The 27,378-nt window shown below is 54.2% G+C and overlaps 10 protein-coding genes across 10 annotated transcripts; 8 read left to right on the top strand and 2 right to left on the bottom strand.

Moving 5' to 3' along the window:
* Positions 1 to 102: 102 nt before the first annotated feature.
* PG997_013218 (uncharacterized protein) lies at positions 103 to 1,488 on the top strand (the record flags this gene model as incomplete). The annotated part of the gene is made up of 1 exon (XM_066817532.1): positions 103 to 1,488. The coding sequence occupies one exon, from the start codon at positions 103 to 105 to the stop codon at positions 1,486 to 1,488; it is 1,386 nt and encodes a 461-aa protein (XP_066663224.1).
* A 65-nt stretch (positions 1,489 to 1,553) lies between these two features.
* PG997_013217 (uncharacterized protein) lies at positions 1,554 to 1,904 on the top strand (the record flags this gene model as incomplete). The annotated part of the gene is made up of 1 exon (XM_066817531.1): positions 1,554 to 1,904. The coding sequence occupies one exon, from the start codon at positions 1,554 to 1,556 to the stop codon at positions 1,902 to 1,904; it is 351 nt and encodes a 116-aa protein (XP_066663223.1).
* A 2,128-nt stretch (positions 1,905 to 4,032) lies between these two features.
* PG997_013216 (uncharacterized protein) lies at positions 4,033 to 6,511 on the top strand (the record flags this gene model as incomplete). Its single annotated transcript, XM_066817530.1, has 8 exons — positions 4,033 to 4,342; positions 4,599 to 4,888; positions 4,959 to 5,346; positions 5,410 to 5,511; positions 5,571 to 5,873; positions 5,935 to 6,004; positions 6,076 to 6,299; positions 6,396 to 6,511. 8 exons carry the CDS (start codon positions 4,033 to 4,035, stop codon positions 6,509 to 6,511), a joined length of 1,803 nt encoding a protein of 600 aa, XP_066663222.1.
* A 1,054-nt stretch (positions 6,512 to 7,565) lies between these two features.
* PG997_013215 (uncharacterized protein) lies at positions 7,566 to 8,093 on the top strand (the record flags this gene model as incomplete). Its single annotated transcript, XM_066817529.1, has 1 exon — positions 7,566 to 8,093. The coding sequence occupies one exon, from the start codon at positions 7,566 to 7,568 to the stop codon at positions 8,091 to 8,093; it is 528 nt and encodes a 175-aa protein (XP_066663221.1).
* Positions 8,094 to 8,735: 642 nt separating this feature from the next.
* On the top strand, positions 8,736 to 9,857 carry PG997_013214 (uncharacterized protein; the record flags this gene model as incomplete). The annotated part of the gene is made up of 1 exon (XM_066817528.1): positions 8,736 to 9,857. One exon carries the CDS (start codon positions 8,736 to 8,738, stop codon positions 9,855 to 9,857), a length of 1,122 nt encoding a protein of 373 aa, XP_066663220.1.
* Positions 9,858 to 10,578: 721 nt separating this feature from the next.
* On the bottom strand, positions 10,579 to 12,602 carry PG997_013213 (Histone promoter control protein 2; the record flags this gene model as incomplete). Its single annotated transcript, XM_066817527.1, has 3 exons — positions 10,579 to 10,837; positions 10,904 to 11,234; positions 11,300 to 12,602. 3 exons carry the CDS (start codon positions 12,600 to 12,602, stop codon positions 10,579 to 10,581), a joined length of 1,893 nt encoding a protein of 630 aa, XP_066663219.1.
* A 3,611-nt stretch (positions 12,603 to 16,213) lies between these two features.
* PG997_013212 (Transcription factor) lies at positions 16,214 to 17,588 on the top strand (the record flags this gene model as incomplete). The annotated part of the gene is made up of 2 exons (XM_066817526.1): positions 16,214 to 16,753; positions 16,890 to 17,588. The coding sequence occupies 2 exons, from the start codon at positions 16,214 to 16,216 to the stop codon at positions 17,586 to 17,588; spliced, it is 1,239 nt and encodes a 412-aa protein (XP_066663218.1).
* Positions 17,589 to 18,272: 684 nt separating this feature from the next.
* Positions 18,273 to 19,591, bottom strand: PG997_013211 (uncharacterized protein; the record flags this gene model as incomplete). The annotated part of the gene is made up of 4 exons (XM_066817525.1): positions 18,273 to 18,362; positions 18,428 to 18,879; positions 18,993 to 19,239; positions 19,331 to 19,591. 4 exons carry the CDS (start codon positions 19,589 to 19,591, stop codon positions 18,273 to 18,275), a joined length of 1,050 nt encoding a protein of 349 aa, XP_066663217.1.
* Positions 19,592 to 21,282: 1,691 nt separating this feature from the next.
* PG997_013210 (uncharacterized protein) lies at positions 21,283 to 24,048 on the top strand (the record flags this gene model as incomplete). The annotated part of the gene is made up of 4 exons (XM_066817524.1): positions 21,283 to 21,513; positions 21,588 to 22,396; positions 23,367 to 23,581; positions 23,780 to 24,048. The coding sequence occupies 4 exons, from the start codon at positions 21,283 to 21,285 to the stop codon at positions 24,046 to 24,048; spliced, it is 1,524 nt and encodes a 507-aa protein (XP_066663216.1).
* Positions 24,049 to 24,631: 583 nt separating this feature from the next.
* Positions 24,632 to 26,109, top strand: PG997_013209 (uncharacterized protein; the record flags this gene model as incomplete). Its single annotated transcript, XM_066817523.1, has 3 exons — positions 24,632 to 25,106; positions 25,154 to 25,442; positions 25,518 to 26,109. The coding sequence occupies 3 exons, from the start codon at positions 24,632 to 24,634 to the stop codon at positions 26,107 to 26,109; spliced, it is 1,356 nt and encodes a 451-aa protein (XP_066663215.1).
* Between the last annotated feature and the right edge of the window lie 1,269 nt (positions 26,110 to 27,378).

Genomic DNA, 27,378 nt, shown 5'->3' with positions numbered 1-27,378 from the left:
CTGTTTTGCTTTCTCCGACTCTCGCGTTGATCCACGATGAAGTTGACTTGCCGGTCTCATCGGCAATTTCCTCCGCCCCATGCCTAGAGTATTATGAACCTCATGGACTCATTACACCCCAGCGACGGTACCCGCCATGGCAATCCATCTGCTAATGGGGACCAAGGGTCGGGAACTGGTATTCTTGACCTTCCGTTGGAAATTCTGTACCTCACATTCGAGGATTTTCGGACCGAGGATTTGGACACGTCCACGGAAGACCTGCGGGAAACTTGCCGTGCTCTGCGACTGACGTGTCGGCGCCTGAGCGACGTCGCGACTTCCATGTTATTCTCTACTCTGGCCATCGAGCTGGACAAGAAGTCAGTACGCCGCGCCGAAGAGCTGGTCTCTTGCAATCCTATCATCGCCGCCAGCGTACGCAAGGTCATCATCTCGCTGGCCTGCTACAACCCGGAAGAGGCAGTCGACATGTCGCTGTTCGTCGAGGCCCGGCTGCATGATGTCGACGCATATTGCCGGTATTACGACCCCCATTGGCGATTATGCCGCGACGCATGGGATGAAGTACCTCGGCCTACTCTGCGTGGATCGGAAAGCCTAGAGCTTAAGGAAAATTGCGGCAATGAGAATTACAAGGATTCTCCGGAGGTGGCTGAATGCCTCCGCAATGGCCACAGAATTTTTGATGCTTGGGATGGGGACAGGTACTTGGAGTACTACGATCGACCATGTCACTTCTACGGCTACGAGGAAACGGAGAGAGAAAAGGCTGTCCGCACCTACCGAGAGTTGCTATGGAAAGCACACGAGGTCTATCATCAAAAGCACCAAGAGCAGTTGGAACTCATCCAGAGCGGCTCATTCGTCCAGGGGATTGTTCGATTCCTGGGATTCATACGGCATGAAGGGCTTGAGTTTATCATAACAGATGAGCCCATGCTAGATATGCAAGCGGGACCCTATAACCCCGATTGCTTCAGGGTCGTGAACGACAACAAGCAACTATTAACAGCGATGGCAGTGCCCCACGACTGGCTCGAAATCTTTTTCAGCCAGTCTGGTGACGGCGACGTCTCAATGCCCGCTGTGAGACTGCTGTCAGAGCTCCCAATCGCCTGTCACAGAGCCGGTACACCAATCACGAATCTCACAATTGAAGGTTTCCCTACTTGGGGTCAATTTACTCTTCTCTCCTCCGAAAAGCCCAAGGGTTCTGAGATGGAAACCATGACTGAGCTAGGCACTGCCGGTGAGCAGCTAGAGAAGTTCGAGTTTGGGCTTGAAGGCACAAGCTTCCTTGCAGCTGGACGCCGAGTGCAACCTCACCAGAAAACCGGGACTATGCCATTTCTTACTTTGGAGCCATGCTTTCAGGAGGTAAGCTCGATACTATTTGGGTCAATATGGGCCCGTTTGGCTACCACGGGCCGGACAGCACTCCCGACGACAGATATTTTGCCTTGGGCCCTGCCCTTCAAGGAGTGAACTGGACGAAGGTGCATACTTTGGTTCTCCACAGCTTTACTATCAGGCAGGATGTACTTGAGAATATGTTCGGCCAATTGAACGGCAGTGCCCTCCGAACCTTGCGTTTTAGGGGTTTACGTCTTTGGGAAGATGACGGAGGAAGCTGGGCCGATGCGCTGGACATTTTGCGGGATACTCTGGCGTGCCGTGGGGACAATGTGTTGGACCCCGACGTCAGGCTGGGCAACCTATACGGTGGCGAGCTCGATGCCCTCTACAGTTCACCTCGCAAATGGCATCGTGATCTTGACACCCTTTCCGACCTCGAGAATGAGGATGGGGAGATAGAATACAGTCCCTGGACGGATGAGGAAGTTTCTGATGTGGCGAATGCTTTTGTCTTGGGCTACATTGAAGTGAATCCCCTGCGGTAAGAATGAGAAACTGCAATTTGTGATCTTGGAGCACAACTGTATGTGGATCGTTGTACATGCACACTGTTCGGTAAATTTGATCTTCCAAGTCTAGTAGGAACAGACTAAAAGTCTTAGGTGAAGGTCTGATCAAGAATGTTTCGGTTGAAGGTTATACTGCAATTTGGCTGTTAAAACCTATTATTAAGGAGGCTCTAATCCGTATGGACCCAAATTAATGCAACCGTCTCTACGGGGCAGTTATTACTCATGCAAAGCTGACTTTTAAGTCTTCTTGGCTGCTTGTGACAAGTCATGAGTTGATGCAGCATCCTTGACGTTGCCTAATTTAGATGTGTGTGCCTTAGTTGGCTGCAAGCACACCGTATCTTCGGGTTCAACTCGGCCTCAAGCATGGATACTCGACTTACACAGTAGGGCTTAGAGGCTGAGCCACTCTACAATGGCCGTCTGTATCAGATGGTAACTGATAACGCTCGCACTTTCTTGCCTATCTAATTTTTGGAAGCATGAACAGAAGCCGGCTTTCCATGGAAAACAACTGTCAGCGGAATTACGGGCTGTACGTAAGCTGACCGGAACAATGGTGCGTAGCTCGGAATGACCAGCCGAGACTGGGACAACCATGTTTGTTTGCTGGTATTGGCATTGGCTGGTGCACCAATTTCGTGATGGCAGGGATAGGGGCTGACCATATATGGCATCGGGTCATGCGCATTATGGATAGCCAACCACACAATCGGTTCGACAAGGATATAACAACTCTGATATCGTTGGGAAGAAACTACATACGGGGGCAACACCAGCGGATTCCCCAATCTGGAAAGGTATCATAGTTGATACGGCTGAATACGGGCAACCATGCTGTGTTGATTATGACCATGTCTCTCTCGATTCGGGATCGTTTTGCTGTCTTCCCTCAATTTTCGTTGCAGTATGCGTTGTTAGCCGCAGCTACAAATCATATGTGCGAGCCGTTGATCCCTATAGGATAAAAGTTGTCACCGAGCCGAAGACCGAGACTGCGGTGGAACACATCCTTATACCTCAGCTGGCTCGCTCGCAGGTCGGTTTGGCTTCGCGTCGGATGTTCCGTATTTACGATATCCGAGTCGTTTCACCGACACCTCGCAGCATTGATTTTTTTGTTCTTTTGCTTTTCGACTCATACCAGCATAAGCGTCGGGTCAATTTTACCAGTTTACCGAGGGCGCGCGGGGGGCTGATATGTCAGCCAAGTCCTACTTGGCCAAGTTCGTATCAGGGCCCAATCGGTGATGTAAGCGAGACCAAGCTTTCTGTCATGCCCATTGGTGTGGGCTGAAATCACACGTGAGAAAGCAACCCTTACGTGGACGAATTGAGTTGCGGCTGAATGCAGCCCTACATCCCAAATGCCCGGGACCATGATCACCTTTGGATCTGAGTCACCCCCGGAGAGAGAGAAAAGACCCGACTGCTTACCACGTGAGACTCCCGTTTTCTACCTGTCACATTGGTAGCTTGCGGGAGTTCTTTGTTCCCATCCACAACGCAACGTAACATGGCCGAAAATATGCTGAAGGCAGGTAAAAGATGAAAGACCATGATTCGACAGATATCCAACTATCGAAAATTTAGGTAGGTAGTGCACACTTGATCGACGGGCTTGTCCATTTTGTCATTACGCAACTTACAGGACGACGAGGAACTATTGTTCAGCTTTCCGGCCGATTCGGCCGGAAACTCGGCTCATATGATGGACGCAGACGCAGCCACTGGCTTTCAGCTCTCGCACAGCCGGCCTGCCATTAACCAGCTCCTTAATATGACTGGTATAGACACGTTGATCGACTTCCTTTAGGCGCAGCTCTGTGTTACTTAAACAGGCAGTAGCCTCACCGCTAACTATCTCCCTCCCTATCTCTTGCTTATGTTGGATACGTAAAAGGTCGTATGTTTCTACGGTGTGGCCGAGCTTTGTAGCTGCTTGTGATCATTGAAGGTATATAGTACTTACTTATTGTGACAAATGCCTTGGGGAGCAGACCACATATAAGTTGATGGCCGTCGCTCAAAAGAAAGCCCAGGTGAGTACGTAGGCAAGGGTAGTAGTTCTCTAACAACTAGCCATTCAGTCGCCAGCAAAATGGGTTGGTTTCAAGTGACCGTAGAGTTTGTGCTGCAAGTCACACAGCTCAATCCCTTTTCCTCTATTATCGTTGACCAAGACGCCTCCCAGAAGCCCCTTGGATTGCCCAAGGAAGTTTCACACGACCCTGGTTTCCCCTCAGTTCCCGATGTCAATGTTCAACCAAAGGCCACTTTCGAATGCCACTATCCCGAACTAGAAGCCCAAGGATGGGAGTTTTGTAATACCGAGACATCCAGGGACTGCTGGATCCGAGACCCTACGGCCAACACGCCTAGCTTCACTCAGTATGACGTCCGCACCAACTGTAAGCTAATCCATGTCTCATTTGTAAAGCATCGACTCAAGGAATGCATACTTATTGGAGATTAGACGAGGAAAGGAAGAATACGCCAAAGGGGGATCACCAGAGAAGTATATACCACTCTTTCCAATCACTCGTAACCTGATGGCAGCTGACAAAGAGCCACAGTACTGGTTAGACGTGACCGAAAACCCAGACGTAGGTCTCTCTAAATCCTCTGTCGGTTCGTCAATTCGCACTTACTTACTCTTCTTGAAAGTTGAAACCCGACGGCATCGAAAAGACCAAGGAAAGTACTTTAACGGCACCTATCCCGGCCCCGTCATAGAAGCTTGCTGGGGTGACCAGCTCGTCATCCACGTGACCAACAAGTTGGCGGACAATGGCACTACCATCCACTGGCATGGGATCCGGCAGCTGGGCACCAACCTGATGGACGGCGTCAACGGGGTCACCCAGTGCCCCATCGCCCCCAACGACACCTTCACGTACAACTTCACGGCCATGCAGTACGGCCACTCATGGTATCACAGCCACTACTCGTCACAAGTATGTCGACCCCTTTTCCCTCCGAGTGAGGTCTGCATGATATACATATGGTGCTGACTCCAAGAACCAGTACCCTGACGGTGTCGCTGGGCCGCTGGTCATCCATGGGCCTTCCAGTGCGGACTGGGACATCGACCTCGGCCCCATCATGATCACAGACTGGGTCCACGAGACTGCGTTTCTTGCTTTCGAGGCGGAAATGACGAAAAACGTGAGTGACCCGCCGCCAGCCACCGACAGTATACTTGTCAATGGTATAGGCCATTACAACGGCAGCACGGATGGACCTTACTACGAGACCGTATTCACGCCCGGAAAGAACCACACGCTCAAGCTGATCAACGGTGCCTCCGGGACCAGCTTCAACTTCAGAATCGATGGTCATAACTTGACCGTCATCGCCAATGATCTGGTAGCAGTCCAGCCATTCACCGTCGAGGAGTTGTTTATAGGTATAGGTACGTATTTTCCAGGTTTCTCATATAATCCGGGGCGGAATCTCCTGACTTTACATATCACAGGTCAAAGGTACACGGTAATCGTGGAAGGCAAGAACGACACATCCACTGATTACTGGATGCGGACTACGCCTGCGGCTGCCTGCAATTTCTTCGGGATTGCTGGTGACCCCGACCCCCATTGTCGATAACAGAACCGCAATTGTCCGATACGATGCGTCGAGGAAGGGGTCGACGCAGTTGCCTCAAGACGTGGGTGGGCAGCCAAACAACACCTGTGCCGACGTCGAGCCCACCCTACTCAACCCGATTGTGCCGTGGTGTGTCGATCAACACCCGCAGAACAACGTCACTAGAGACACCTTTGAAGCAGGGAAGCCCCCAGGAAGGGCCTATCTTCGGACCGCCGGGGGCTCCCTACGTGCACTGGAAGCTTGGCAAGGATCCCCTGTGGCTCGACTTCGACAAACCGACTATCCTGAACGTAAACGAGTCCATCAACAACCCCCTCTACAGGGTCGTAGAGGGTACGCTCCCCTTCCACGTCCATAACCCCTTATGTTCTATCTAGACTGACATTGGCGACAGAGAGATACGACCACGGTTTCATCTACGTGGTTCTTGACTCGCCAGATCCACCAAGAGACAGCCCAATCATGTAAGCATTGCTTTGTACCGTATCCCTTTTCTTCCCAAGGCTACTTACTCACATCCGGTCCCGCAACATAGCCCCCATCCGATGCATCTTCACGGGAGCGACTTCGTCGTCCTGGGACAGGGCAACACGACATGGGACGAAGCGACGAGCCCCGAGCAGTACTTTAACTACGAGAACCCCCCACGAAGGGACACGGCAATGATACCCGCCGGTGGTTTCCTCGTCATGGCTTTCAGGCCTGATAACCCCGGCGCGTGGCTCTTGCATTGCCACATCGCGTGGCACGCCAGTTCAGGTGAGTGTTCCTCAAAAGAAAAGAACGAGGGACCTACGGAAGAAGTGGCAGACATCGGGGTCTCGAGAGATACGAGAAGCTGACTATCCTTTCCAGGCCTTGCGGTCCAGCTCTTGGTCCGGCCCACGCGCATACCAAAGTTCGGCAAGGACACCGAAACCCAACGCGTTTGTAAGAACTGGGTGGAATCGCCTCTGTGGGGAGCAGATTAAGGGAAAACAAGACGACTCGGGCATCTGAGGTGTTGTAGATTATGTGTGGTGAACTGTTGGAATTGGATGGCACATGAATGTTTGTTGTGTTTGATTGTAGGGGGCAGGTACATGGCTTATTACATAATACACAGGATCGCTCCTGGGTTTTTCTATCATGCATTAAGTAAGCAGCTCTGCAGCAATCCGAAGATTGGTTTGTAAATGCTCATAGAGAAGTAGTTGTCGATGTAATGTGGTAGCTTGGAAGCTCCATCGGGCCTAGTGACTGACCGGCCAATCTTGCTAACGCCCGTTGCCGAGAGGGCAGCCGTCGTCTGGAAGATCTCACGATGCTTCGAAAGCCCACCGTCAGTGGTTCCTTGCAGCGAAGACCCACTAGAACAGTTGGCAAAAAGAGGACAAGCTTCGTGGCGGTCGATCTAGCGGTACCCACCGATTCGGTCCGACAGCCGAACGGGCCAGGGATTCGTGGGATTCCAGTCGAATACGGGCCCCGGGCGACATGCCAGGGACAGCCCAGGGACAGCCCAGGGGGGTTCTGGACTCGCGCCTTCTGACCCTTCTGACCCCTCGGCGGCCCCATGCACGCCATGATGTGCATACGGCTGTGTAGCGGTGGTGCCAAATGCCCGGTTTTGGGACCACAATATCGTCGCAGCAGTCAACCCAGCTCGGACGACTATGGAGGCCCTTCTACCGAGGTAGAAGCCCTGCTGGGCCACGGCCGCCCGGCTCTTCGGTAGTAGCCTCTGTGTATCTCGTTAGCCTTACGTGATGTGTGGCGGCGACGACGACAACGTGATTACCTAGATTGGGCGCATTGGCCATGATATCACGAGAGAGCTTTGGATGCCACTGAGTACTTATATATATGTTGAGCCGCATGACTCGATACTGACCAACCCAGACTGCACACTTGAACTCTATTGATACCCAAGACCAAAGGATACAACACCATCTTCTCGTCTCACTACGACTCATTACCTATCTACCTACCAAACCAAACACCCACCCATCCACCACAACACCAAACCACATCACCATCATTACCATGCCTCTCGTCGGAAACGTATCGACGGCGTCCTTCGACGAGGACATCCGGGACCGCCACCTGCTCTACTCGTACGCGGTGCCGGGGTCCGAGACCGAGTCGGGCAAGCCCGAGACGTGGCGGTACGAGATGTGGTTCTTCAACGAGGACCGGATCGTGTACGCCATCCACGGCGGGCCCATGGCCGGCCGCAAGAACTACCAGGCCGTGACGTACCAGTGCGTGCGGCCCGGCGAGCTGTGGCAGTGCAGCTGGCTCGAGGAGACGGGCACGCTCGTCAGCATGGTCTACGACATCAAGGAGAAGCGCATCAGCACCATGATCGGCTTCTCCAAGGGCCACTGGGAAAAGTCCGTCGACGCCCACGGCGACAAGCGCAACCCCGAGGACCTCGCCCGCTGGCGCCAGCTCGCCCAGCTCGGCTGCCAGACCGACCGCACCATGCTCGTCGAGCAGGCCGAGCTCGAGGAGGACTTCCGCGGTGCCGGCGACCTCGAGCCCATTGAGATGGACTGGCCCTGCTTGTAAGCAGCGTCGTTGGTTGGACTCTTGGACTGTTTTATAGGATATGATGGGAAATAAATGAATAGACAAATCACACCCCATTCCTTACCAAAGGAAACTTGCCAACTCGGAGAATGCCGGTGAATGTTTGCTCCCCTTGACGACCGTTTCGCTGCAACCGGTCGTGGCCGTCCAATCGGGATGAGAGGCTTAGGCACGAGGCGCGAGGCGCGAATGACGTCGAGGTCATGTGGTGCATGGAAAGTTTCCAGAAAGAAAAAGAAACCCCAAGAAAATGGAGATCTTGGTAGGAGCCTCTCCAGATCTCATGATCCGGTAGCAAGGTATCGCCTCATCGCATCGATTTTTATTGTTGAGGCAGCGAAAGCGCATTGCACTCCAATTGCTTTATCACTAACATGGCATCGGCAGCTGCTGCCAGCCCGCCAGTTGTGAACACAACCCCCTGTTCAGCCTGAACTCCTGAAACAGGGACATGACTCGATGAAACCGGGTGTAAGTTGGCCTCAAGCCATCCACCACGTGTTGAACCGAACGATAGCACACCAGAACACCACCCAAACTGATTGCCAAGCAATACGATCGACCCAGAATAACAAGGCCGGGCCCGAGAAACACAGATCAGATCTTGCAAGACGAAGCGAGATGAACCGAATGAACCTCGGCCTCTTCTACGAGGCCTGCGCCGCGCCCGACTGCCGCCGGCGCGGCAAGGACCTCTTCAAGTGCGGCGCCTGCCTGCTGGTGCACTACTGCGGGCCGGAGCACCAGCGCGCGCACCGGCCCGCCCACAAGACGTCCTGCCTGCTGGTGAAGCAGGCGCGCGCCGCCGCCGCCGAGGCCGAGGCGGAGCTGCGCGCGCGGCCCGGTGACGACTACGCGCCCGGCGACGTCTTCGACGAGAGCAGCGGCGCCCTCGGCCTCTTCTGGGGCCGCTTCCCCGCCACCCGGCCTTACATGCAGGCGCTGCACGACCACATGACGACGTGCCTCAACCTCCGCACGGGCGAGGCCGTCGAGGCGGCGCTGGGCAGGGCCCTCGAGATGCTGCGCCTGTGCCGCGGCGACAACCTCGGCGTGCGCAGCCAGGTGCCCGTGCTGTACCTGCGCCTGGGCCGGGACCAGGAGGCCTTCGATTTTCTCAAGTGGTACGCCGTCAAGGGCACGAGCGCCGACTACGACTGGTCCGACATGTCCCAGCCGTTCCTGGACCTGACGGGAGAGGACGCCCTGGAGGACTTATCCGAACCCTTCAGGAAGGTCAAGGACCTCAGCTTCCTCGCATCCATGACGCTGCTCAAGACGCGCCTGATGCTGGACCTGGTGGCGCTTTCGGCGCACGTCGACGAGATGGAAAAGAAGAAGGCAGAAGGCGGGGAAGAGGAGAAGGCAGAAGGAGACGGAGCCGGACGGTCGACGAAGCTGAGCTACGAGGAGAAGATGGGGTGGGTGCGCGAGGAAGCCCTGAGCGACATCGTGCTCGCGCGGCGCGACATCGTCGACCGCGACGACTACGCGCCCCTGATCCAGGACGTGACCGGGCAGGTGGCGCGGCTGTACCAGCTCACAGAACACCACAACAAGCACTACTGGCCGGCCCTGGGCCACCCGGAGAACTACTCCCACGCGCTGCCCGAGGCGTACATGTGGGGGTCCAAGCAGGAGACGGTCCTGGCTTTCCGGCAGACGTGGTACGCCTGGGCCGAGTGCAATCCCGCGCTCGAGACGGTGAGGCAGTTCGCAGAGTGGACAAGCAACGCGAGCTAGAAAAAGAATACTCTACCGAACGTTGTCCATCAAGCGTGCTTGGTCTTCTTCGTGGCACTCTTCAGGGTCGATGAGAATGTGTAAAAAAGGATTGTACGCGTGGACATAGTCAATATTCAGTATTAGTGAAGGTGTATTATAAATAACAATTATACATACAGAAATGACGGGCGAGCGACCCATTGAACCAAGGAGACTGAGCATGTCCTCGGGAACATCTCCATGCAAATTGCACGCTGAAATATCAAATGACAAACATTCGCAGAAGTGACAAAAGCAGGCAGTGAAGTAGAAGCGCACTGGTTGTCTACAAACCGGGCTACAGAAACCCCCCCAGAAAACACAATTGTCCCCGCCTTTCGTCTTCTGCGACACGCGAGATGACTGTCTACCTTGACGCCAGTATGCTAGCCATGATCTCGGAAACCTTAGCGAGATTGGTATCGAAACGAGACCTGCCATGAATCAACCAAACTCCTGGTAACACCGTAGTGCCCCTTCCCTTCCATGCAACAATATGATTTTTAACATGAGAAAAAGCCGCCGGGGTTTCGCCTCTATCGCCATGATACACAATACCAAGTAGCAGCAACGCTCGTGGCGTAATGCCTTCCTGATAACGAACCCGACCTTCGCAAAGCTATCATCAGGGCCAATGTTTGGCCCGAGCTTGCTAGGGAGCAAACAGATACATTTTGGGTGCGATCCGCCCGTTCAGATCTTATAATCCAGCAAACTGCGGGCTGGTCGGATGTAGCACGTTGTAGTTGGTGCCGGTACCCGACTTCTGCAGGAATGCTTGCTCCCGCTCCAGTTTCTCGCGGTCCAACTGAGCCTTGTCGGCCTTAGTCATGCGAGGCTTCCGTACAGCACCGCCCCGAGAACCAGGGCCACCACCGCGTCCTCGAGTGGTACCTGCGGCCCGAGCAGAGCCACGTCCGCCCCGTGAGCCACGTCCTCGCTTGGGTAAACCGTCGCCACTAGAATCATAAGTTAGTAATTGCACTCGCGGCAAATGGCTTAGCACCGTGTAAGGAAGCACATACCGTCCAGGTTCCGGTTTTTCGACCTCGGGAATCAGAGGTCCAGAGTACACAAAGAACCCATCTCTGCTGGCAGCGGCCTGCTCCTCCCACAGCATTTCGGAATCGTCGACGAAATCATCATCCTTGTCATACTCGTCCTCCTTGAAATGTCGCTTCTTTCGCTTCTTGATCTCGCCAGGCTTGTCTGGTCCGCTGATGCCGCCCATATCAACATTGCTGTCTTCATTCTCCGACTCGTCGACACTCATTTCGTCACCCTCTCGGCTGGAGTCGTTCTGAGCCAAAGCAGCAGACGCGGCAGCGATGCGTGCTTTTCGGGCACGCTGTTCGGCTTGTCGTGGATGCAGAGCATCCCACCCATAACGTTCTTCGGCCAAGCGCATGAAGTTGACATACTTGTTGGTTTCGCCCCGAGAGGAATGTGGAGAGAAATCGAAGGAGTCGTAAGTTCTTGGCCGGGTTCGGCCTTGCCAAAATCCAAGATTGAGCGTTCCGCGCCTCCACCCATAGCAAACGAGGGGTCTTTCTGGGCTCCCATTTGCGGGGAAGACGAGGCAGCGCTCTGGTTTTTCGGGGGCGTACGCTTGTATCCGGCGCCTATAGTTGTGATGGAGGTCGGGCGGATCTCAATGCCTGCTTTCGAGGGCAACACCACAGTGGGAGTTGACTTCTTGATCTCAAGGGCCGACTTTTTGACTTCCGGTATCGATTTCCTCATTTCAGGTGCCGCTGACTTGGGAGCCGGAGGCGCCACGAACTCTTGCCGGAATGGATTGGGAGAGACTGGCTGCCGGAAGGGGTTGGGAGAAACTGGTACCGAGCTCGTCTCTTGTTTAGCACGCGGGGGCTGAGAAGAGGTGCTTTGTGAAAAGGTAGCGCGCGAAGGAACTGGCGAGATCAAGTTCTGGGTAGGAGTAGGGTCGACTAGGCTAGCAATCGAGGGCGACGCGCTGGCGCGGTTGACCGTGTTGGATGCAGGGGCGCGTGGAGACCCCATACTACTGGAGAAGCTGTGCGTCACCATGGTTTCCCTGACGGGATCGTAGTTTGAACGGATAGGGTCGTAATTCGTTCCGCTGGATCGCGCGGGAGGAGCACTCGGTCGTGGCGGTGGTTCGGGGTCGTTGAGGAGACTTGACATGCTGGAGATGCGAGGCTGGGCGCTAGAAACTTCGCGTTTGAAGTTGCTGCTCGGCTGGGCCATAGGCTCTACTCTGTTGTTTAAGTTTGTGATACCCATCTCCGATAGTTGCGTTTGCCGCGCGGAGACGGGTGTGCTGGACGCGCCAATGGTAGCAGCCCTGTGCTCTGGCTGGGGCTCGATGATCTTGGCCTCTGGTTCGGCGGATGCGAGCTTTCGCTTGCGGGCGTTCGGCGGTGCAGTGGGATCTTTGGATTTCCGGGGTCTTCGCACCTTGGCGCCGTCGGCTGGCGATCCGTCGGTATTGGAGAGGCGCTTTAACTTGGTACCGGGTTTGGGGCCAGGCTTTCTCCGAGGCAGACCATCCTTGGTCAGCACAGGTTGGCCTGAGCCATCGTACCGGTAGTCGCGTTGGTTGACCACTATTTCGTCCAACTCGCCAGGCCTGTTTCTGGAGTTTCCAAAATTGGTAGGAGAGTTGTCTGATAGAACGGAAGGAGGGTCCGATAGCTCGGGCGACGAGCTGTCTCGCATCGGGATATCCGCCGTCGAAGTCATGATGTGTGATGGAGGCCCTCAAAATGAGGTAAGTGCAGAGAGTATATTTGCACTCTCCTCCTACGACGCGAATGGAATGGTGGCAGTAGACGCAGGTGTAGGGGTACTTTGGGTAGGTAGAGGTGTGGATGATATGGTAGGTACTTGAGATTTACACAACCCAAGGCGGACAAGGGGAAAAAAAGATGGAGATTTAATAAAGTCCGGTATGCTTGATCCCGCACGGCATTGAGAGATCTGTACGAGCAGGGCAAGTATAGAGACAATAGAGGAGGCTGAATGTACAGGCAGGCGTGAATGGTACGGTACAACAAGCCAATCAATCCGACGATGCGCAAGCTTGGTTGGATGGATCTCGTCCAATCAATAAGCTCGTTAACGAATATGACGAGCCGGACTACTCCCGGGATTTGGATTGAGCTGCGTTGGGGGGACGGTCGACTATTCGGCGTTTAGAGGCGACCTCCTAGTCAGGCTCCTAGTCGGGGTAGAGAGTAACGTGACTTGTGCAAGGCAAGGCGCTCAGTCGCTCTCTTTCTTGTGGGGCTGCCTAGGTGAGAATAACCTCAGGTCGCGGGACTTCGAAATCGTGCCAGAAGACCGCAAGAGACTATTCTGGGCTCGAAATCCGATGCAGCAGGTCCGGTAGAGAGGCCGAAACGGAGTGAAAAGTATGCAGCGACTTCTTGCGAAGAAAATGCAGTCGAAAAACGAATGGATAGTGCACGGCGAAAGATGGGTTTTGATGATTGAAGTACTCAACACCACGGATTTTCGAGGTTGTTGGTTGGGAAGAGGTGAAGGAAGAAATGAGGAGATTTGGGTGCAAATTGGGAGTTGGGGATGGCTACCTTTTTTGGGAACGAGCAATTGGCAGGTTAAGGCGGCAGAAAAGAGACAGACAGACAAGAAGAAGAGAGAGAATTGAATGCGAAAAGGGAAAACCGGGGCCTTGACCACCCATCTGACAATTGTCCTGGGAGCTGCGAGGGAAATTTTATTATTAAAAACGAATTAAAGATCGGACTAAGCTGGGGGGCAGAAACGTTCAAGGGAAACAGGTTGGCATGGGATGGGATGGGATGGGATGGGCTGGATGGGAAGAGGGACATGGGAATGGGGACAATGGATGGGAATGGCTGGCTGGCTGGCTGGCTGGCTGGGACCAGGACCAACGATCCGAGCTTTGGGCCAAAACACCAAGAGCAGAAGAGGAGAGAGCGGAAGGCGGACAAGGAAAGGGAACCAGAATGGGGCGACACTAGACGAAGGGGGGAGGGGGCAGGGGTGCCAGAGCCAGAGCCAGCGGACGGACAATCATCGTCGACACGACGACACCTCATCAATCACATCGGTCGGCGAGCGAAAGGGAAGGAGGTAATGAATGGGCAAAGCAAGCAGGCAAGCAAAACCACCAGCGCGGCCAGATGGCCAGGGGTAGATGCAACTCCAGGTGGAAGCGAGTATGGATGGAATCGCGATTCGGCAAAAGGGTCAGCAACAGCCCTTCACTTGGCAGCCAACCAGATCAGCTGCAGGGGAGAGCGCGAGATCATCAGACTCAACTGCCTGACGCTCTGCTCTCTGGCCTCATTGGGAAAACAGGTCCGGCCGGTAGACAAACGGTACTGGGGCAGCATGTACAGTTATGCTTGCTGTCGTTTATGGTTCTGGCGTCTCTTTGATAGGGTCGTCCCTTTAGTGCAGCCAGTCCCGGACTATTCCTCTCTCTCCAAGGGCCATGAATGGGAAGTATGCCATATACCGCGCATGGCCTTGCAGGGGAGAGCGAGGTACATGGCACTGGCAGGTACACTCGTACCACGTCAGTTCCAGCCCGGCTCCCAGCTCTTGGTTGATTGATTATATAATGATGCCTACCTAGCACGAACGCACGATAGCCGCAGCATGGGATCGGACAGGGGTGGGTCTCGGAAACAGGGGTCCTTTCCCCAGACTTGATGATGGTGTGTAACCACAGAAAGAACACTCGGGACAGCCGTTCATTCCCCCCCTTCTCGACTTTCTTCCCGAATAATAACTGTACTGTGAATGCTGCACAGTTGCAAACCAATACCGCAAAATCGGGATACGGGCGATAGTCTGCAAGAACCGGTGTGACTATATGCACGTCTATAGTCCGGAGCGCCGATCAGGTGATGAGGTAAGCAAGGCGACCCGTCGACCGCCCCAGTCTGTGTCCGACTTTTCACCCGAACTCTCAGGTGTGGGTTGCTAAATTGGGCAGCACTTCAAAGCTGTACTGGCTCTGCATACACCCACAGTGAATGAATCAATCAATCAATCTGGCCGATACTCTTTTATGCTGACCGTTATCGATAATGTGGAGTGTTCTTGTTCCTGGCCGTAGATAAGGTGTATTGAGCATTCGTATTCAAAGCAATGCTTGCTGCATCTGTCAGCAAAATCTGCTCCACACCTAAGCTTTGGGGTGTATGTGGTCCAAGAGCAACAATCAAGATTGGCACATGGTACCCATTTGATGAATGCATCGATAAAAACACTGTGAGAGGCCAAGGTCTGTTTGTATCGTTGGATCCGGTAGCCTTCGAAGACTGGTGTTTCAGCCCAAATGTGCCTTTGATCGACTGAGAAGTGAAACCCGACGTAAGCGTACCTAATGTGGCGGCTGATTGGCCGGCTAAGCGTGTGGTGGGCTCCCGCGCTAAAATCGAAACCTGTTCAATGTTTCTCGCGCCCGTCTCCGTGCATGGGGGGCAGTTGTCGTGCCGAGAAGTGGATTTGCCCACTAATGCATTGTTCTAAATATGGCTTAGTTCATTTCTCGGCTGGTCGCAGGCGGTTCCGGGACCTTTTCTTTGCTGGTTGCGGGCCAATCTACCTCTTTGCGTTTACCGGCTTGGATCCTGCCCAGCCCGTCTGCGGTGGCTCTTGAGCTTTCCCTGGCAGACAGGTATGGACATGCATATACCCATGATGTAGAATAATTATAGTTGCCAAGTAGCATGACTTCAGTCGCATTGCTTGCAATGAAAGTGAGCATCCATAATTTCCTGGTAAAAGCTCCCAGGCACAGCTTTTGGCTAACCTAAAGTGGCACTCTTCTAGATTACGACAGGCTTCAAACAGGGCTCGTGCACAACCCGACGTTTTCTAGCCAGCAGCCGGTGACACCGCTAAGAGAGCGGTACATTGTGCGCTTTACTTGACAGAGGCTCAACCTTCAGAGGCAGACTATCTAGCCGTAAATCCCATTCTCTAAAACAGTACAAACTGGAAATCGCCACTTGTATTCTTTCTTTTACAGTGCCAAGTAAAAGGATGTAAATAGAAGTTACGGGGTGCATGTCATTGGGTACCTTATATCCGATACAAATCGATCCAGAGGTAGTCGTAGGTATGTATGCAGAATGGTGGTTTTCCAGACGAAAGGGCAGACCCACCTTTCTTTTCTTTGCAGCCCACTTCTGATTTGCATCATCATCGTCCCGTCGCATCATGCGCATATGAGAATAGTCTGTACAGGCTCTTCAACAGCTGCGTCTCAAGATCGCATCCAAGCTTGTCCTTCTAGCCACTCCTGTCACTCTGGCCTTAGTCATCCCTGTCTTGGTCTCACCAGCGCCATCATGAATTCCCTTATGATTTTCGACATCAAAGAGAAGGACACAAGCTCACCCCAAGCGCCGAGCTTCCCACAGCCCAAGTCAACCGCCACTGGCTTTCCCGAACATAAAAAGCGTACACGGATATCGGCCTTCAAACAGAAGCGCCAAGGACCGCCGGCTGACGATGTAAAGCCCCCGACTTCGACCCCGAGCTCCAACTCAAAGCCTAGTCCGACAGTCGAAGAGCACAGTACAGCACCAGCACTACGGCGAGATGGCGGTGCGGGCCCTGTCCAGCAGAGCTCGCCAGAGGACGAGAAGAGCAGCATAGATCGCGAAAACAGCCAAAGACTGGCTAGCATGTCGCCGGAGGAAATAGAAGCAGCAAGGCAAGAACTTTTCAGCGGCATGGACTCGTCTCTCCTTCAAAGGCTGCTCAAGAGGGCAAACCTGGATGAACAGAACGGCCCCTCGCCCTTTATGGACGACAAACTGGCCGAGCAGCCAGCAACACAGGCTGACGGCACCGAGCCTTCGTCCCCGCCAACTACGGCTACAGATGTACAGGATACGGACAAGAGCGCCTCCAAAACAGAAGGGGGCCCAAAACACCCAAGAAAAAGGTCACATTCGAGACGCCCACCGTTGAAGATGACGACGAGGACGCTGCGCTGCCCCCTCATCCACCGCTCAACAGGCCGCCCAACCGGCCCCCTCCGCCGAAGACAATGACGAAGCCCAGCACGGACGGACGCACTGGCCCGAGCCCCCCCAAGTGCCCGACCTCGACCCGTCCGACCCCAACTTCCTCGAGGCCCTGCACACCAAGTACTTCCCCAACCTGCCGGCGGACCCGAGCAAGCTGGCCTGGATGGCGCCGATCCCGACGGCCAACTCGCCCGCCGACTTCGACAGCCCGTACCACCCGCGCCAGTCCTCGCTGCCCATCTCGCAGCTGCGCTTCGACTTCCGCGGCACCCTGCTGCCCCCGCGCATCAGCCGCGCCGTCCCCGTCTCCAAGGGCCTGCACCACCACGGCGAGGCCCCCGAGGCCGCCGGCTACACCGTCGCCGAGCTCGCCCGCCTCACCCGCAGCGCCGTCCCCGGCCAGCGCTGCATCGCCTACCAGACGCTCGGCCGCATCCTCTTCCGCCTGGGCCGCGGCGAGTTCGGCCGCGACGACGTCGCCGAGGGCGTCTGGGTTACGGTCCAGGAGAACCGCGTCATGGAGAGCATCCGCGAGGAGGCCAACGTGGACCCCGCCGACTTCGCGGCCGGGAATATGGTCGGCGACGGCAGGGGGCGTGGCCACCGGAGCGCGTATGCTTTTGCCGTCGAGGCTTTGTGGCTATTCGAGAAGGGGGGCTGGAAAGAGAAGTTGCGACGAGGCAAATAGAGTCCCGAGTGCTATAGGGGACCCCATGATGTAATATTAATCGTAGGACATCTAGGCCTCTGAACTCGACGCTTGGCAAAAGCCACAATTGCAACCGCGTAAGATCTGGAGCCGCTAGGCCATACCTGCCATACGAAGCTGGGGCTATAAAGAAGAAATTACCTCCTGGTGCTAATCCAGGGACTGATTATTCGGCTTGCGAGAAGAAGCAAAAATGGTAAGAATAGAAAATGAAAATGCTTGACTTGAGCTAGTATAACACGGCCGAAGAGAATCACATCAACCTTTCACCTTACACCAGACAGCATCTACCATGCTGCGCGTTGCTACCGGAGATTTGGATACTACTTTTCGTGCCCTTTCCTCGGTCAACAAGGTGCCGTTGATGCCCCCAATTCCATGGCAATTCGAGACTTGCTGTGTAAGTCGTCTAGCTGCCTCCTTGTTGCGCCCCCCAAATTTTGTATCTAGACCCCTCCTTGCCAGCAGAGCTAAAAAGCGGCTTGGGCGCAATATGCCTAATACCCTCGCTCCATTGTTGATTTTTCCTGAAATCCTCATGAAATCCGGGGTTGACGAAGATGGCATTCATTCATTGTGTTGAGAAACGTTATTGGTGATTGTCGAAGAACTAAAGAACCCAAATAGTTGTAAAGGGTTCGGTCGGTGGGTTTATGGAGGCGATTACAGGAGGGAGTCGAGGCGAGTGAAGACGCTCAGGCAAGCGGCGACAACTTCGAGCTGAAGCTCCTTATCCTTGGCCTTGTTGCCTTCCTATTTCGTTGCATCTGGATTAGCATAATACTCAGCCAGGTCTCAAATTGCATTGGGGGTCCTACCTCGGCGATAACCTGTGGGATGTTGGCTCCGATTCCCTGACTGCCAGTCTTCTTGCCGAAAGGCCATTGGCTATATTCGGCGAGGATCTCGTCGGTCTGCGTGAAGGCGCGTTCTCGAGCTTCGTGGCCGAGAGTGCTCAACGCGTTCTCCAAGACGTTGGCAGCATAGGCAGCGCAGACCATGGCGATTGTTCGTGTGTAGCGGAACTCGAGATTCTCGGGGAGGAATTGCGAAGCGGGCAGGACAACGGTACGCTGGGTCAGCACGTTTCTAACGCGCCGGCGGATTTCCTCCTTGGCGCCACCATCGGCGACTGGGTGTGTAGCCATGTCGAAGAGCAAGAAGTTGCGCTTCTCGGTTCGCAGGATGCCTTTGTCGACCAGACCTTTGCAGAGTCGCTCTCGAACCTGCTTCAATTGGTAGCCAATCTTCATTAGGTTCCATGTCTCGCCTATAGGCGGTTAGCCACTTGTTCAACTTCGAGATCTTGTGGTGTCCAGGACCAGTGCGTATTTTCGTTGTATGGGATGGGGGTTTTGTCGGGTGCTAAGTGTTTAGACATACCACTCATCAGATCGATCCAAGAGCTAACGCTCATCTTCTCGCTGGCCTTCATCATCTTCAGCGCCTCGTCAAGGAGGACTTCTCCGGTAAGGGTATCGTCGACAACTTCGATAACTCGGTCGGCAAGGGGGAACCGCCGCCTCGAGGGGTCTTTCTGCATGCTGATACGGCCACGGAAGGCAAGCTCGAGGACGATGCAGCCACGAAGCGCATAGCTGATGTTGTCGTTCCAGAACGAGAGGTAGCCCTAGGAGCAGCGGCGGATCAGCATCTGGTCGGGGGAGATGAGGGCGAGGGCTAGGGCGAGGGCGAGGGCGTGATCAGGGGGCATGAGTTACCTGTTTGTCCTTCAAGCCCAGCAATATCACCTCCTCCATGAGGGTAAGCTTGGGCTGCTTGCTTCGCTCGGCGCTCTCGCTGATGTCGCGTGGGTCGAAAGCAATCTTGTGGCCATTCTCGCCTGATTCGTAGCTGGTCTCCGGGGCGGCGTCGCGAACATTGGTGGCCGACGCACTGCGACTGGGGCCGTTGCTGCCTTCGCCGTCGCCCGCAGCCGGGCCGCCGCCCGCACCGCGGCGTCTGGTCAAGCCGGACGACATTATGAAGGGTTGTAGATCAGTACAGGAGGTAGGATTAGATAATTATATGTGGTCAGGAAGGGGATGGGCGACGTTGCGTTCAGCGTGACCCAATGCCGGTGCCGGTGAGAGGAGGCGAGCGTCGCAATCGACTCGCGTGAGATTGAATCGAATGTACTGGGACAACCTTTCTTTCCCCCAATAATGTCGCGCCTATGGTTTCTTTGTGGATCGGGGAAGCGCCAGGCCGAAATTCAATTGACACGACGATGAAGGTTTGACAGGGGAAGACCAAACCAGGGATCAAGAGAGGGCAGAGCAGTCGGGTGGCAGTCGATGGGCAAGCCTCTGCTCTCTATGCGTCCTGCTGCTGCGAGTTGTAATGTTCGGGATGCGGATGGGACTGTTCTGTTCTGATCTGTAGATACGGTCTCCTTTCAGCCAGCCCTGGTTTGGTAGCTCGACGTCGAGTTAGAATTGAAGGTGGACCGTGTCATCAATTAATCAACGAAATGAGATGGATGGATTGGTTATCGGGCCAGACACGCCAGATTAAGCAACGTCTACTACAAAGTGGTGCACAGTCGAGCGAGGGCCCCGACTCTCCCTGCCTCCAGGCGCCAGCCAGGCTACTACCGCACCGGCTAGGCTGCCCTTTTTTCCCTCCCAGGCATGGCCAGGCCACTACCCAGCAAGCCCAGGTGGGCTTAGGGGGGAGGTTACGCACTGTAGTTCCAGTCAAATCTCCAGCCTCAAGCCTGTAGGGCCCACTCATTATTTCAGCCAAGTGCCAGGCTGCCAGGGGGTCTGTCTGGACGTCTTTTCCATTGCTTACAGTGGTGGGGTCCAGCCTCAATATCTACATCATGTACGGAGCACCTGGTCGCAATCTCATCTCAAAGCAACGATACGGCTGGACGATGCAGATTTCAATTTGGAGTAATCTGCTACTAGGTGAGTGCGCCAAAGGCTTACACAGACGTGCGTCAAGCAATCCGACATGGCCGTGTTCATACCAACCTGCCTAGAAGAGGAAGAAAGAAGGCGACGTGTCAGCGAGGAAGCTTGGTAACACAGCTGGGCATGGTCGCGTGCCTTTTCTCCCGTCAAGCACATGATTTGTCTGCGTGCATTTCCAGATACTTCTCTCCACATACCATCTACTAATTCTCCGGATGTCTATCTCTGCCCGCAAGCTTACCCGATGGATGATGTAGCTGGGTGGAGAGAGGGTATGCGTGGGGTACATTGACATCCATCCATTTTGTGGCATATTCTACCTAACCTACCGATGCCTACTATGTACTGTAGGCCTTTTACTAATGGAGGGTCCCGATCACCGCCACAGAGGAATTCAAACCATGCAGCGCATCCTTCAAGCTGTAAATACCAATGCATTGCATGTATGCTGGTTGACAATACAGGGTTGTCGACTGCGTACAGAACATGTAGTCTCTTTGCTCACCCTAGACAATCAGTCTTTGTGCTACGACAGAGCACACAAAGACTGTCAATAACAAGACCTACTGAGCCCCCTTTCAGCCCATGGGTATATAACAATACCCATGGTACTCGAGTCTCACTGCCACGGTTTATGAATGTTTACTTATAAATGTGCTATCAGCAAACTTCCCCTACTCTCCAAGCCGAATTCCAATAACCACACCCACTATTCCTTCGACTACTGCATTCTACAGATATCCCTGATTCCAATGAAGTCCCCTGACTACTTGTTACTCGACCCCGACGAGTTGGAAGAGCATCACAAGTACATGCTCAAGACCGGGTTGGGGAAGGAGGAGTTCCTCGAGAGCGAGTGGAACTGCATGGGTATCAAGCTCAAGAACTTTCTCTCCTTCGACGGCCGCCCCCGTGTCCGCAGCACCACGACGCCTGGCCAAGAAGCGAAGGAGACACACTCGAACGCCCTGAGAATTATGCGCGTCCTTTGTTGTCAAATCATACTACCAAGTATGGAGAAAAGGGGCCTCGCGCGGCTGCTAACGATTCCAGTGAGAACAGCTCAGGCACCAAGGGCAAGGAGCCACCTCCCGTCGTAGCAGATCTCTTGGCTTCGATTAGGGAGAGACGACAAAAGGAAAAGGCCAAGGAAGCAGACGAGGCATTCTTCCGCCCTCGCAAGGTTGAACGGTACGACTGGTCCAAGTACGACCCGGATGCGTCCGACGACGATGTCGATGTATGGAAGATGAAGTCTGTGTCTGTCCCAGATGGGGCGTCGATGGCCAGCTACGAACCGTGCTCGTCATCGGAAAATGGGTCTTCCACCCACGAGCCAAGCTTCCCATCTGACTTTGGGTCCTCTGACATCAGCCTAGGGAGCAGCATGCTAATGAGCCCAGAGCAGCCTCGTCTTCCCACCATATGTGCTAGAACAGTCCCACCGGTTCGTTCAAATCGTTTTCTGGATAATCCGGGACCGGTGGGTAGCGATGGTCTCTCCCGGGACCTGCGCCGCCTGGCGGTCCGCGACAGAGACCCCAGGCCAGACCGGGAACATACCGCCTCAGACTCTCTGTCTGTTGAACCCCTTAGATTGGTGAAAGCTACCAGCAAAGATTCTTCGTCGATCACGCCCTCTCCAAAGTCCAAAGGCTCCACCTCTGGCCGGTCCTCGTCGTCCGTCACTTCTGGTAAGTCTCAGGCCAGCACCATACGGCCTGGCTCCTCCCAAAGGTCTGAGGGGCACGACTCCGTCATTACAGTAATTGAACGTCCAGTCACGCCCAAGACCGCAGTAAGTCTCTCTCGAACCCAATCCAAGCGGAAGGCTAGAATTGCAACAGAGCCCCATGCCGTCCAATCGTCCGACACGGTTTCTCCGCCAGAAGACAAACCCCGGGCCCCTAAGACTGCAAGGCCGCGCAACCACACCCGGCGTAGATCTCTGCAGATGCCGCTGGCCTCTCCCCGGATTGGTGGCGGATCGCGGCCCCCATTGTCGGGCAGCGCCTATGAAGGATCTCGCAACTGCTGCGCTGCCGCTGACTGCCGTGAGTGTAGAGAGAGCACCACCCCCGAGAAGTACTTTCCATTCGAACAACAAGGTGCACTGCGGCCCAAACCAGAGTCCAGGCACCAGAGCCAATACTACACCTAAGTTGACTTGGCGGCGGCTTTGCTATCGACGGCCATTCCCGGATAGCTATTTAGGTGTCGCCTCGTGTTGGTCACCAGTACTAATCCCAATCAATTAAGTTCAACATGAGTAAGTAGAGTGGCAATATGCCTGTGACATTCAATGGATGAGATGTTATAGATACAGGTACAGCAGAATCATATAAGCTTCCCGGTATACCTTTGAATCCGCGCCATTGATTTATGATGTATTCTAGCGCAAGTAAAGCACCAGGCGGCTCCGTCAGGGCTTCCAATACATCTCAGTAATAAGAGACAGAACCCGGAAAGAGCGTGACGACTATAAATCCCGAACACTAGTTGAAACAAGCCATTACCACAAGCCGGACCTTTTGCTGCGTCGATGGTGTAAACGGATGCAACAAGCCGCGGGCGGGATACCAGTCCACATGTGGCTATCGTGTACGGCAAGTAGGGAACATCGCATGCACCTCGTCAGCCGTAACGTCGCACAAACTCCACCAACCCGGCTGCTGATATTATAGCTAGCCTGTTACCCCGTCGCTCATGTACCAACCAGTTCCTTATGAAAGGTAAAGAAAACCAGCACTCAAAACACACGGCGCGCTCGCGCATATTCTGTCTCCTTTTCGATATCTCTCGCTCTCTCTTTTTCCTTCACTTTCCCCTCGCGGAGGGGATTCGAAGCTTTGCGACCGGCGAAAGATGCCCTCTTTACCCATTTCATCGTCATCGATCTCATCCTCATCGCAGTGCTCCTCCCCGTCCCGAGCGTCCCCTTCACCATCACAGAGCAAGTCTGTGACCGAGAGAGCGACCCCGCACCAGAGCGCCAAACCAGCGGCCTCGCGTCGTACAAGTACAAGATCGAGTTCAGAGAGGGTGCCCCACGTACGTCGTCGTCGATTTCCTGGCATACCCCTTTTTATTACTACTCGTGTCTCTGCCTACCTCTCTCTCTTTCTTTCTCGCAAGTGATATTTAGCCACGGCATTAGGAAAAGGGGGCAAACAGGTTGAAGCGGCTGACGTTTAGCTCCCTAGGGTGGTGGCCGCGCTGGTACTCTTTCATCACATTCCAAACAAGTAGGCGGTAGTAGTCTCGAGTCGGAAACGCTGCCACTCGCGCTGCAGCCGCCGTTGGCTCTGGCACACCCGCACCAGCAGCAGCTTCACTACCAGACGTTCCAGGACATTCCGGCCCCGTCCGTCGACGGGCCCTCGGATGAGGAGGATGAGTTCTCGGAGACGTCGGACTGGTCGATGGTTGTGCAGGTCCTGTTTGGTCTGGCTGCCGGGATGATCGTCATCTGGCTGATGGTCCAGATGGTCCTCTTCGCAATCGCATGGTACGCCTAGGGGGACGAGGCCTGATGACTTGTGGGGAGCATATGGACGTCGCCGCCGTTTTCGGAGAGCGGCAAGAACGACGTGATGCGGTCGTGGCTGGCTGGCTGCGAAGGTCGTAATTCTTTAGGATGGTGTGCGGTGTGGCGGCTTCTTGGTTGCTGGTGATAGGGGCAAACAGGCTGATTGGGAGTGTTGCGTTTAATACAAGATCAGAAGGTCTACTAACTGGGTCGTTGGAAGTAATTAATACATTTAATTTAGAGGTCGAGATTAAGAGTACCACGTTATAATATCATTTACAGTTGATACTATTGGCAGTGCCTGCTGCCGCCGGCACCCTGGTGGTCTCATTCTTTCGTAATTGCGCTCTCGACATGAATACATTTAAGACGGACGCAGCCTTGCTGAAAGATGCGACACAACATAGGGAATTGGCATTATGGAAATTCAGTACGTTGAATTTCTTGCTGATGTTACGTATGGAGGTCTCGATTGATAAGCATAGATTTAATGTGCGTACAAGTGTATCATCATGAGCCGAGGCCCTTCTACTTCTATATTCACAGTAAGATCATCTAGTTAATAAAAGACCATGCTTTCCACCACGATTGGGTCTTCTCCTCTTCCCCACTGCTTTCCCTCGCACATCACATCTCTTGAGACTTCCGCTTGTCATCCAACCCGAAATTACATCTGGAGTCAGCAGCACTCTTCCACCACCCACCACGACGAGAGCTCTGAATCATCCATCATGATTCTGGTCGTGGCCCTCCTGGGCCTGCTCTCGATGGTCTCGGCCGTCGCCAATCGTCTATTTGTTCACCCCGACAGCCTTGCTGATTATGAGTACTCTCTCAAGGTCGAGAACAACACCGTTTTGGCCAATGGCACCGTCATTCACGACAACCAGGACCCGTGCACGAGCAGATATAATTATGAGATCGGCAAAGAATACCTCGAAGCGGATTGCCCCGCCCCCATCAAGTACATGAATACCGATGGGTTATGCGATGTTACCCAAGCCGCCGGTCGAACCACGCACCCCTGCGTTGCCTTTTGTCAAGTCCGTAGGTGGTCTCCTCTACGACGTACCGGGTTTTGCTTGCTGACTCAGGGCCGGCTGTCATTATTTTAGGCACAACGTATTACTACGACAAAGAGCTGATATGGGACAGGACCTGGTGCCGCGGGCCCAGAGACTGTGAGATCAGATCGAACCACGATATGCCCTACCATGTCGACTTCGAATGGTCTGGCATGCAAGACGTCTACAAGCGAGGTATCTCTGGCGAATGGTTTGACTCCGATACCGAGGTTTATGGCCCATCCCCGGCACAGAACATTCGCCTTGACACAGGGCAATGCGGGTATTGGACGTACATTACCTTCAAGAAAATCGTCTGGTAAGTCTAGGGCACAATCTACCCTCGAACACACACACTTGGATGATCTGTGTCACCCTAACAAGCCCCTTGTAGTGGAAGTACCTCGTGGGCTATTGCCGATCAAGACCTTGGATCACAAAAGTGTTTATACGACAAAGTATGGGAGACTATCACCACCGTAAACGACTGCGTCGTGGTGAACCCTGTGGGCTGGTCCAGTGGTGCGGCAGGGAAAGCCGTCTTCGTTCGGGTCAACTGCTGGGACCTCACACTTCTCCCACCTGACCAGCAAGAGGATGGTGCATACATCCAGGCGGCCAGAAAGGTGTCGCCCGACGACCTAGATGTAAAACTTAAGAGCTGGATCGATTTCAGCTGCGACGTCTACGGCGAAGGGTGGCAAAATTCTGCTGTCTGGCTCCAAGGCAGAGGATTTCCGGGCAATGTACTCGGCACGGACGGTGGGCAACTCCAGTCAGACATCAGAATCCGCTGCAACATGCCGGGCGGTTGGCAGTTCGGGTGGCAAGCGGGATGGGGTCCGGACTACTGGGAGTGGTACGCCAATGTTCCCATAAAGACCAACAATGGCATGCCCGCTGGATGGCAATGCGTCCTAGACCATCTTTATGGGATCGGTGGCCCGCGGAAAAACCAGGCGACAGACTGCACGCATATTACCTAACCCACGAAGGACCTGCCGCCTCTAGGTAACGAGGAAGTTCTCGAGAGCATGATCAGATAAGCTAAATGGGGTTTAGGATGGGGCAAGGCAGTGCTTTCGTTAACTACACACGCCTACAATAGTAGTAGACCAATACTAGCCTTCACCTTCGTAACATACTCAACACAAGTACAATTGGTTGCCCGTGTATAACAGATCGCAAGATATGTCTGAACGAATGCAATGTTTCGGTAAAAGACGTATATAATAAAACAACAGGAGCCCATTACCCCAAAGCACACAGAGCGTAATGATCCCAATATCACTGTTTACGACTCTTTGTTTCGCCACAGCATCATTGTCCCAAATCTCCTCTTGTATATATACAGGTCCTTTATCCCAAACCAGGTCCATCCCTCTTCTCCATGCTCATAAGCACCCTGCTACCGCACCAATCGCATCCAACAAAGAGCCTCCTCGCCAAGGCCTCTACCACAGCACACTTTGACCAAGACTCTTTTTCTTATATGAAGACGGGCACATCCATCACAATGGCATCCCCTTCTCCATCCCCCCGTCTTTCTTCCTCCTACAAGAGATACGACCAAGAACCCCCGCCGGGCCTATCCACTCCCGCGGTCATTGGCTATTGTAGCGCAGTAACCTTTCTCGGCATCTTGGCACTCATCATCTACTTACTGTGGGTAGACCGTAGAAAGAGGCACGAGCGGAAACGACAACAGCAGCGGCAACAACGAAGCACGACCCCACCGCCACGGGTGTCGACCCCCGAATTCGTAGACATCGAGCTCGGAAGGCTGACACCGCCCCGGTCCGGCACTCCGACCCAACCCCGGCCGACGTCGATGGCGTCGTCCATCTCGACTTGGGCTGCCTCCTTTACTAGGGGAAACCGGGCCTCGACTACTTCGGGCTCGGACTCGGATTCGGTCTTGAGTCGGTCCAGTTTCTGGAGCTATTTGCTCCCTGGCATTATCCGGGAACGCCGGGGCGAAGATATCTTCGGGGAGACTTGGAAGGACACCTCGGTATACCAACTACCCGGTGGAGCTCTGGTGGTGTATCCGAGTGAGCGACAGTTTGTTACTCCCAGTATAGGTGAGTCAGCCACAACCCCTGTACCACCCCTCCGGCCAGAACCGGCCGACCAAGCAGATTCGTTGAGCATATGGACGACTAAGTCACCATGCTTTGATATCTGCTTTCATGCGTACTTGCGTGCATGTTTGTTTAATGTTTTGACTGTTTCCGCTGTTTCGAGGTTCTAAG

Source organism: Apiospora hydei, assembly GCF_038363865.1.
Source record: "Apiospora hydei strain CBS 114990 chromosome Unknown utg000009l_segment0_segment0, whole genome shotgun sequence".
Classification (NCBI taxonomy): Eukaryota; Fungi; Ascomycota; class Sordariomycetes; order Amphisphaeriales; family Apiosporaceae; genus Apiospora; species Apiospora hydei.
This window is presented reverse-complemented; position numbering and strand designations above follow the sequence as displayed.